Below are 10,872 nucleotides of genomic sequence, written 5' to 3'. Positions count from 1 at the left end.
TGAAAATACAAACAGACTTTTCTCGAACTTTTGAACTGAGTTAGACAAACACTTGTATAAAAAGAAATAATAAACTAATTGATGAAAGAAAGTGACACAGAATTTACTTGGTTTGCAATAAGAAGATTGCTAATCCAAGACTATGAAAAACTCACTAGAATTCTCCTTCAGACGGAGTAGCCACTTATAGCTTTGACAGCTCACAATCATAGTAGAACAAAAAAGAAAATGAATTTGTGCACAAGTGATATTCTCTACTACTGAGACCAAGGCTCTATTTATAGCTTGTTGGTCAGATATGATCATTTGTTGACGTGACAGCTCCAGGCGCCTGGAAGGGCTTCGGGCGCTTGGGTGTGGATAAAACTTTATCCATGTTGCAACGGTTCACAATGGCTTGCAATGGATAATTTTATCTTGGTCGGGCGCCCGAACCGTACTGATACGGCCCGTTGGAGGCATGCGCCCTTGGGTTGCCCCAGGGGTCCGAGTGACCGGACCAGTTCAAGCCCCCAGACTATTCGAGCGCCTGGACTTGGTCCAGGTGTCCGAACAGTCAACATCAAGTTGACTATCCAAATTCTCCTCCATTCCAACTTCGTTCGCTTGGATGATTTCGGCTATCCAAAATAGGGCTCATTGGAACCCATTTTCCAGCCTTCTCCTCGAGCAAGCTTCCGCTTCGGCTTCTCGTCTCTCGAAAATGCCACGCACTTCCTTCTCATCCACCAGTGCACTCTTCTACAATACCTCATCCCTCGAACGCGCTAAGCTCATCGACTCTCTCCCGTGTCATCCTTCTCGCTAGTTAAATCTTTCACTTGAATTCCTGTGCTCCTAAGTTCTTGCACACTTAGACACAAGGTATCAAACACGCACAGGACCTAACTTAACTTGGTTGACCATATCAAAACTACCTCAGGGTACCCACAATCCTTAGAGGCTCTTCCGACTCCTCTGAAGATACCTAATCACCGCATCACCCAACAAGATAATTAGATGAGTGCCATGCTCTTCCTGTTCGGCATTGCTCATCTTCAAAGTCTTGTTCATAGAAGCCTTCTACATTGTTCAAGATACATGAAAAAAGGAAAAAACTTCAATTAGCTATCATATAAAACAACGAAAGAAAATACTAACCAAAGGAAATCATAACCCGAATTCAATCAGGCTCAGACCAAAGCGAAAGAGAAAGCCCTCCTCAAGTAGAAACTTAATGTTGAACTTCAGATTGAACAAACCATTAGTTGCTGCTAGATAGGTGGGTTCCGACTAATAGCCACTCAGACTTGGCACCTTGGGCAATTCCATTTGTGACTCGATTAGCTATGTGAAGAGAACAAGAGGTCGGATGAACACAAAATGAGATTTTCATCCCTTGTGAGAGGTCGACATTTCATCCACGAAGCAACACTAGGGACGAGCTTGGAAGAAGAAGACTCTGACATCCATCTTCTTCGAGTAGAAGAAATAATAGAAAACTTAGGGTGTCAACGGACTCAATACAAGTAAAATATGATGACCACTCCGCAAAGCAAACGAAAGGAGTTGGGAGTTAATTGTTGAAGGGGGATGTGAAGTATTGGAAAATCTCCATGAAAAATCTTGAAATAGGGAATCGGAGGCCGCCTAAAGTTGGTCATTATAAAAGGTAACAAACCCAGCAGGCGGGTAGGCGGGCAGGTAGTCAATGGCACTCAGGATTACTATCCAATGGTTAGTTGGATTTCAAAATGCAACCTAATTTGATCTAGGTCTCCCCCATTGATATCTGACCCCATAGAGGTGTACCAAACAGTGGGGACCTGAGTAGCCATGGGCAAGGAGGTCGAGGGATAAATGAGAAGCTGAGAGGGACGAAGGATAGGATGCAAAGAAAGTTAGGACGCGAGGAAGAAGAAGATGTAAGAATAACGAAGAAACTAACCCTAATAAACCATACACCCTCGAATATCAGCCGTCTGATATCGTACTCAAAAAGGCGACACACCATCGAATATCAGCTGTTTGATCCCACAATAAAAAAGGTGGGCTAATTAGTAGAACTATTCGATCAAGCGACTGAATCGACGAAATCTCAATAGTCTTCTCGAATTTATAACCTCGACATGATAGTGCCATGTGTCGACTTCATACAGGTTAGCATTAATAATGGACATGACAGGCTAATCATCATCTAGTATGCCATCACGTGTATCACCAACATTTATGGCGCTTTACTTGCGAATTTTCGAGCACGTGACTATGCAACGGTAAGGTTTCTTTGACACATCATCCCTAGAAACTGAGTCGGTGGATCAATCAAATCATACTACTATCTAATCAATCAGACTTTGACCTCCTTCGACTAGACTCGAGGGGCTGCTTGTGATACAGAGAGTATCAGAGGCCTCCACGAAGGCCAATGAGGTCAATATTTTTGTTGAGATAGAGGTTTGTCTAGATAGTCAACCTGATCGCCCCTAGCCGAGTTACCCGAGATAAGAAGTTTAGCAAGTCTGATAAGGATATCCTAGACAACTCCATTCAACTCCGATGATCGGACGATCGACGTGTCCCACTCAGCCTATCTATTTACATCAAAGATGATACTCCAACACTAAGTGTTTAGAATTCCACCCGACCTTAGGGGATCAACTCCCCCTGACTCAATGCTCAATTCAGTCAACTCCACTCTGGTAGGTTCATTCGACTCCAAGGGCTCAACTCTCATGACTCAGCGCCCCGCTCAGTCAGCTCCACTCCTTAATTTCTCCAGTCGGTTGATCTGACCCAAGGACTCAGCTCCCCCCCCCCCCTCCACCCACTCAATGCTCCGCTCAGTCAACTCCGCTCCTCAATTCCTTCGATCGGTTCATCCGACTCCACTCAGTCAACTCCACTCCTCAATTCCTCCGGTGGGTTCATCCAACCCCAAGGGCTCAACTCCCTTCAAGTCAGTGCTCCTCTCAATCAGCGCCACTCCTCAATTCCTCCGGTCAGTTCATCTAACCCCAAGGGCTCAGCTGTTCAATTTTGTCGACCCAAATTAATCCCTCTTAATGGCTCAAGCCCCTAAGGTCCAATGGGTTCCATGTTACATGGCCAGCGCCATAATCGGTACAACATGTGGGTTGTTAGGGTAGGTAGGGAAGTATAATTATACAGATATAGGATATGAGTGATGTGACTTCTTGATACGGCAGAGATACATTGATGCAACATTTTCTTTACTATGACATCCAATTAATAAAGAGGGAATGTCACTTCAGCCATTTATAAAAAGGAGCCCGCTCCTGTGCGCACATGTACGTTGACATATATACGCGCACAACCATTCTACTTCTTAAGACGGTTCATTTTCTCCATTTTCGCCTTAGAAACTAACTTGAGCATTAGAGTGGACGAGCCGAGGCACCTCGGTCTCCATTCTAACCCTCTTCTTCTCTCTCTCTTCCTTGCAGACTTCGGAGACTCTCCTAGTGATTGACCCCCCTCTCTTCGGCATACGACGACTTTGTCAATACAAGTGACAACTTACCAGTGGCTCACCGGTCGACAGTTTAAGGCAAGAACAGAATTCATTTAGTGATAGTACTCATCACCTAATTCACAGGCTTTCTTAAAACATCATATCATATTTCATTGTCTAGGCCACCCACACTTGGTTGCTACCAAGTAGATTGATGTCTCTTGCCTCATGAAGACTTTGAAAGCCACCCAGAACTTTTCTGAGTAATTTACATGTATATGTAGTATCTTTTTGCAGGGAAATATATATGTAACTGAAGTAGGTATTTGTGGACCTTAACTATGAAACTTTTAAAATATCCTGTGCATTTTCAATTGGATAATCAACCATCATGGTCACTAGTTATTGATCAACCTTTTGTGCACATATCAATTTGCATATTTATGATATAATATTTTTCTTTTCAGGGAGTTTGTTCTAATAATTCTGAAAATTGGTGCATGGTTGAATTGGAAGTTTTTCTAATACTTATTAAATTAACAAACAGTTTTTTGGTTAGATTGATCATCTTACAAAGTGAAATTGGGTGTCAATCTCAGTAAAGATGGTAACACAAGGAATTGCTATGTGAGAGTTGTTGCTTTTATTGTGTTTTAAGTTGAATTGAAGCGATGAGAAATGAGTCTAATGCATGTATTTTTGATGAATCTAATATGCTTAGAGGAAGTGTTTTTATGCGAATATTGTTGGATATATGTGATGTGAATGGAGAAGAGGTGACAGAGGAAAGAGACTGCATTGTGAATGGGACTTTAGTCCCACATTGGAAGTTTCAAGGTATTTTAGTTGGTTTATATTGATTCATATGTATTGATGATGTGAAGAAATGCATAGGGGGAGGCTCTCTCTCACGAGTGAGTATGTAGGGGGTGCAAATCTAGGGTTCGGATTGCACTAAACCAAGTTGACTCGTGTGCAAGCACAACTTACGTGTGTCGAATGTCGGACCGGTTTGGTCAAAATTTGTCCAAGTGAAACAACCAACATTCAGCTCTTGCTCGGCGTAATGCTTGTGATAGCAGTCGAGCACCACTCAGCTCGCCGATTTATCCAAGTGGAACAACCAACATTCAGCTCTTGCTCGGCGTAATGCTTGTGATAGCAGTCGAGCACCACTCAGCTCGCCGTGACCATCAGTGCTTGGTGGAAATCATGGTTAACCATGCTCTACCTGACCGGCCACACGCCCGTCCGACCACTTCATTCGCTCTGGTGTACGCTCACTTGTCCGGCCGCTCGGTCCGTCCGACCACTTCATTCGCTCGGGTGTACGCTCACTTGTCCGGCCGCTCGGTCCGTCCGCTCAACCATACGCTTGCTTTCCGCACGATCAGTAACTAGTCTCTGCTGGCAGCCTGAGATATCTGCTAAGGTCATCTCGACATATAAATAAATTTAATTTAATGTAATTTAAATTCAACTAATACCTCAAAATCTTCGGCAAGATTCTCTAACAAATATCTCTTCAAGTAAGCTTTTCTACTGACTTATTTTGCTGTACAAAAATGTTCAGACTTTTATTTGTTGTCCTAGATATTCTGCTACGAACTTGTGCATTCCCTGGTTATCTACCATAATCCTAACCTTGTTTCTAACTAGTTTTGTTGCAATCGAGCAGCTAGGGTTAGTTATAGATCTGCACACATACATTGGTTGCAAGGATATTAACTAGAGAGGTAAGAGAGTAAACAGCAATGAAATTTCAATTTGGCAGCTTGTTTCTTCCTAATACCTGATGACTACCCAAAATGTAGTACTGTAAACAAAGTAGCTGAAAACATTCATTATTTTCTTTTCATATTTGAGTGTTTCATAATTCTCTATTACCCGTTGGAGAAGACATTGCGTGGTCATTTGACTAAGCCCCAACCTTTCGAACACAAAGCTGTATATTAACAACCTCAGCATATGCTGAGTCTATTAACAACCTCAGCATATGCAACTTTTTGAACTAAGAAGCTAAGGCTGCAAGATAGAATTGTGGCTATGCAGTACTGGACGGCTTAGAATGACTCTTGCTATCTTGTGGTTGACGTTCTAGGGAAAAAAACAATTCTTGATTATAACAGTGTTTAAATCTCATACTAATTCCGTTTCAGAGGGATGATCTGAGGGTGTCCGCCTTCCTGAGCTCATTACTACTGGTTGGAATTGTCTTTCAGAATTCCTCTTTACACTTTGACCACATGATCCTCGCGGCGATAGGAAAGCTCCTGTTTTTTGGTTCTGACCTGTGGAAAAGAACAACAGTATGACATGAGGGTTTAGAATTTCTGTGTTGCTCATACTGTCTTTTAAATAAGTCAAGAGTTAATGTTCAAATTCCATGTTTTTGTTTTGTGTTGTTATGAATTAGCATGCATGGAAACCATAGCACAATAGAGTGTAGATGTTACCTAATGGTTGCATATTTGCTTTTCCATTGAGTAATTTTGTTGGTGTTTTCTTGTTCCTATCTGGGGTGCTCTCTAGGGACAATTTGACTGAATCAGTAGAGTTTGAGAGTGTGTCATCTAGAATGCCATTGAATACATTCTCATCTCCACAAACGGATGCCCCCTCACTTCCTGATTCAGATGTCCGGTCCTTCATATTGACACCGGTCTTCTCCCTTTCTAGAACTCGATAAGCATACATCTGAAAAGGAACTTCCCAGACCCGGGGATCATCTCTCCTTGCCCAGTTTGAGACTATTTTAGAAAGGCTACTCTCCATGTCAAAATAATCCACAGCAGGTGCAGGCATGTCTGGAAGGCTTTGATCTGGATGCATAACCAAGAACCGTTTGATGTAGCGGAGCACTCTACATATTGAAGCGAAGCTTGGTCGGTGCGCCGAATCAGAGTGCCAACATCTCCTTGTCAAGTTTGTGAGGTACTTTGGGCATTGACATGGAAACAATGGCCTCTCACCAGCCCTGATATTCTTGCTCATCTTATCACCTTGAAGGTGGTTGTCCTCAAAAGGAACTTTTCCTGTCAAAAGCTCAAAGCAGATCATCCCAAAGCTATAGACATCGGCCTTATCTGTCAAATTCAAGCCATTGCCGGACTGCTGCTGTGTTAGAACCTCAGGCGAATGCCAGATGCATGGATTTGCCATGGCCTTGGATTTCTTGGCTGGTGAGAGACCAAAACCAGTGATCTTCACATGCAAAAATCCCTCTGCGGAAGGGTTCCTAGTTTTCACCAAGATGTTGAGAGGATTCAAGTCACCATGGTAGATCTTCTTCGAGTGGAGGTATTCCATTCCTCTCGCAATCTGAAGCATTGTATCCACTGCAACCAGCAGAGGAAAGGGCACCTTTCTCCTTGAGGAAGATGCCTCCCTTATGTGACTGGAGAGATCCTTGTTCATGAGCTCCATCACCATGAAGCACTCTGTCCTTTCTTCGTCGGCGAACGAGTAGAGGTACTGCATCACATTTGGGTGGGCGACTGATGATAGGATGGAGATCTCATTCATCAGTGCCTCAACATCACAAATAGCATGCTTCACCACATAGCTCTCGCCCATCCACTGCACCTCCTTGTGGTTGCTCCCGGCCTCAAATCTTCGCCGGACTTGGTAGTCAGGCGAACCAACCAGGACTGAGCTGGGGTGCAGGTGGCCTCTGGGACCAACCAGGAGCTCGGCGAGCTTGTTCTCCTGTTTTGTGAGAGGGTTCGTGGTGGAAAGCCTCCTCTCGGCTATGGTTTCTGAGAGGATCCATGAGTCCTCTTTCCAAGCGGAGTCCAGTCTGCTGCAGAAATCTTGCGAGGTCAAGTATGACTTCCCCAGCTTCTGCTGGAAGAGATTGGGATCCATCCACTCCCTCTCGTACTTTTTGGAGAAGATGAGCTTCTTCTTGTGGAGGTCGTCGTGGTCGGCGCTCTCGGCGGCGTTCTCGATGGCCTCGAGCACGACTGGGACGCACCAGAGCAGGTTGTGGAGGTGGAACTCGACGCAGTCGGTGTTGCAGTGGCGCGAGATGGCTTTGCTCCACCAGTCGCCGGGCTCCAGGCACCGCCGAACGTATTGCTCGCCCTCGCACAACACGCGGTAGAGCTCCTTGAGGGGGTGCTCCAGAGCTCGCCACTTGGCCGCTGGCTTCTCCGCGAAGCGGAAGTGGGTCCGGAGCTCCTCGGCGACGCTGGCGAACGCGAGATCGAATGCGTCGACCAGCAACCCGCACTGCCGGCGGTTGACCTGTATCTCGTCCTGGAACACCATCAGAGCCTTGAGGCTGCCGATCAACTCCCCCACCTTCAGGAACTGCTCCATCTCCGCCCACCTCTTCTCTGCTCCACTGGAAACCCTAAAAAAAAAAAATTGATAAACAAAATCAATCGAGAAGAACTCATAGATCACAGGGCGAGAGATAAAGGGGAAAAAATCTCCATCTTTAAACTTTTCCTTCACCAAAAATCGAACTTTGTTATACGATTTTCCAGTGCAAAAGAAGATCAATTCACAGATCAAACTAGGGGCAACCAAATCTCGCTCGTGATGCTTCCGACTTTTTGTATACCGATCGGAACGAGGAATGAGCACCGAATCATTGCGAACATCGCCAATCAAATCGAAAGACGAATCCGAGAAGCAACACCAAAGATGGAAACAATAAGCATACCTGATTGGCGCAAGAGGGATTCGATCAAGATGCGAACACTCCAAGAAGAAGAAGAAGAAGAAGAAGAAACTCTTCTTGACGACCCTTTTTGAACGTTTTCTCTACCCCTGGTCGTTTTATGCGCATAAAAAGTTTACTCCTTGCTCCATACATTTCACCTTATTTCCGATGTAGTCGCTATTCATGTGTACAAATTGCGGGCCACACGAGCCAAAACTCGAAGACTGTAAATACACGAAACTTAGAGGACTAAAAAGAGAAAAGCAAACACAGTCGCGGGTAAGTAGCAACTGCCACATAAAGTCGTTAACGGCATCCGCTCCACCACTTCACGACTCTCAAGTCGTGGCCCACACAGACGCGTCTTTTCTCCTGATTTCCCTGTCTCCTGTCTCCTGTCTTTTGTTTTTTTGCATTAATTATTTTGCTTAAAAAACCCAGGAATAATAATTAATACTTGGCATAAAATTAATATTACATACTGTTTATCTCGGCAGATTTGTAAGCATTTAGTTGCATAGATTATCGAATTAATGATGACAAAATGTGAGTAAGTTCGTTTCAGTATTTCGTTAATTTATTCGGTCAATATCAAAGAGATAAATCATGAGATGATTATTAATCTTTAAAATAATAATTAGTACATAAAGAAGATATTTATCTTGACATAAATTATTCAATTAATGTACCAACATGTGATAATTGGTATATTTGACTCGTGACGTTTATTTATTCATTTATTATAATTTTATGATTGAAAGTTTATATCAAATCTTTAAGAATTGACGTGGATTGAGAAGTGTTAAAGTTCAATTAAAATTTAACAACTTGGTTAAATTGAAAGTTTTTTTTATCAAATCATTAAAAGGTAATTATGAATTAAATATTATAATTAATCGGAGTAAATCATTAAATCTATCAAAATAGTGTTGTGTCTTTTATTTCTTGAAATACAATAGTATGGTGCAATAATTAATTTTTATATATACAATATTACGATGCGCAAGTAAAACTAGGAAGTGAGGTGACTCCTAATATAGTATTCTAATATTACCAGTTGTTCGAATGCCGTATGAGGGTACATGATTTACAATCGGAATCCATGTTATCCTAGCCAAACTTTTTTACAAGGGAAAATCAAGATTTTATTATTATTTTTAGTTGGCACAAGATATAATAATGTACATCGATTAATCTTATGATGACCAATTTAATCTCATAAAAAAAATTTTAACGACTATCAAGATAAATTAAGAAATGTTGACAAAATGTTACAAAAGAAAATGATAAAATTAATTAAAGAGATGATGTAATTATTTTAACATAAAACGGCGTTGGAACCTAACCATTTTATTTTATCTTCACTAAAAATTAATAGATAGCAACAACCGAATCTGTCGGACAATAAACCATGCGCTGCCACTTTTTGAGGCATTCAACTGGTCACGGTCGGGTTGGGCAACCCGTGGCCCACCAAGTCCGTAGCCACCACCTCCGGTTTTAAATGAAGTTGGTAGAGTTCGTAGCACGCCTCAACTTCATCATTTAATTACTTTTCCTTTAATGAATAATAATTTTGTCTTTTTCTTTAATAATAAAACTCCAACAACAACCATCATAACAATAATAATATTAATGATAATAAAATATATTATGTCACTTATATTATTACGAATGGATATATAATATTGTCTCTTAAATTAAGGTTCTCTTGACTAGTTAAGAGGGGTGCAAACATGGTTAGGGTAGGTGGGTTTATTAGTTTACTGACCATTATGGCTTACTAAGATTTTGTAGATTTGTACTTTTAAATGAATGAATGAATGAATGAATGTCATTAGTATATTAAGATTGTAATTTTATATGGTAATATGTCTTCAATATTCACTTCTACAATACAAATAATAAAAAGATTAGGAATCTCAAATAGAATTTCTCCTAAAAGATAATTTTTGAGTGCCCTTAATTTATGCTCCAATTTATTCAATGGCGAATCGAAAAACAAAAGTTGTAGCTAAACTCAAAATACACGGGATAAAAGAAAAATCACTCTTTCAAACTGATAAATTTTATTAGCCACTTCGACCATACTACCATGCAAATGCACATAACATTGTTCCAGATTTTAAGAGGGTATTTAGTTGAAGATATGTATTACTCTTGATTATATAATTATGAGATAATTATATCATTAAAATGATAAGAAATAAAACATAAAATTCTGTTATTTAATTCAACTCTGAGTAATATTATAATATAATTTAATATTTACTATTTTACGAGTAATTCTAGATACTTCTACAATTAATCTAATTTGATATTTATTTTTTTAATTAAATTAATAATATTAATGATAATAATAAGATAATTTAATAGATTTATAATTTAATTGATAATATATATATAATAAATAAATATAATTGATTTATAATTTTAAATATTTTATAGCTTTTACACCCGTTCTGTGTATACTCTTAAACAATCCTCACATGTCCGAGAGCCCCAATTCACTTTTTGTAAATTGAGATAATCGAGAGGGGCTTCGAGCGCTTGGACATGTGAGGGTCATCCAAGAGTGTGCACCGAATGGACATGCAGACTATCAAAACTCTATATATATACGGACTAGTGCACGCCATTTCACTCAAGGTGCCTTTGGGCGTGCCTTCATCAATTTTTTTTTACAGTTTTGAGATGCCTAGATCAAATCCTAGCGCCTCAATTCAATTTTTTCATTTAAAAAAAAAAT

General features: G+C 40.9%; 1 protein-coding gene across 1 annotated transcript; it reads right to left on the bottom strand.

Annotated features, from left to right (window-relative positions):
- Window positions 1-5,279: 5,279 nt before the first annotated feature.
- On the bottom strand, window positions 5,280-8,244 carry LOC122040712 (caM kinase-like vesicle-associated protein). The gene is made up of 3 exons (XM_042600139.1): window positions 8,124-8,244; window positions 5,908-7,808; window positions 5,280-5,742 (listed from the first exon to the last, which is right to left on the bottom strand). The coding sequence occupies exons 2-3, from the start codon at window positions 7,772-7,774 to the stop codon at window positions 5,591-5,593; spliced, it is 2,019 nt and encodes a 672-aa protein (XP_042456073.1). The 5' UTR covers window positions 7,775-7,808; window positions 8,124-8,244; the 3' UTR covers window positions 5,280-5,590.
- Window positions 8,245-10,872: the final 2,628 nt, after the last annotated feature.

This window comes from Zingiber officinale, chromosome 2A, assembly GCF_018446385.1.
Source record: "Zingiber officinale cultivar Zhangliang chromosome 2A, Zo_v1.1, whole genome shotgun sequence".
Classification (NCBI taxonomy): Eukaryota; Viridiplantae; Streptophyta; class Magnoliopsida; order Zingiberales; family Zingiberaceae; genus Zingiber; species Zingiber officinale.
Note: the sequence above shows the minus strand (reverse complement) of the source record. Positions and strands in the feature narration are given on the sequence as shown.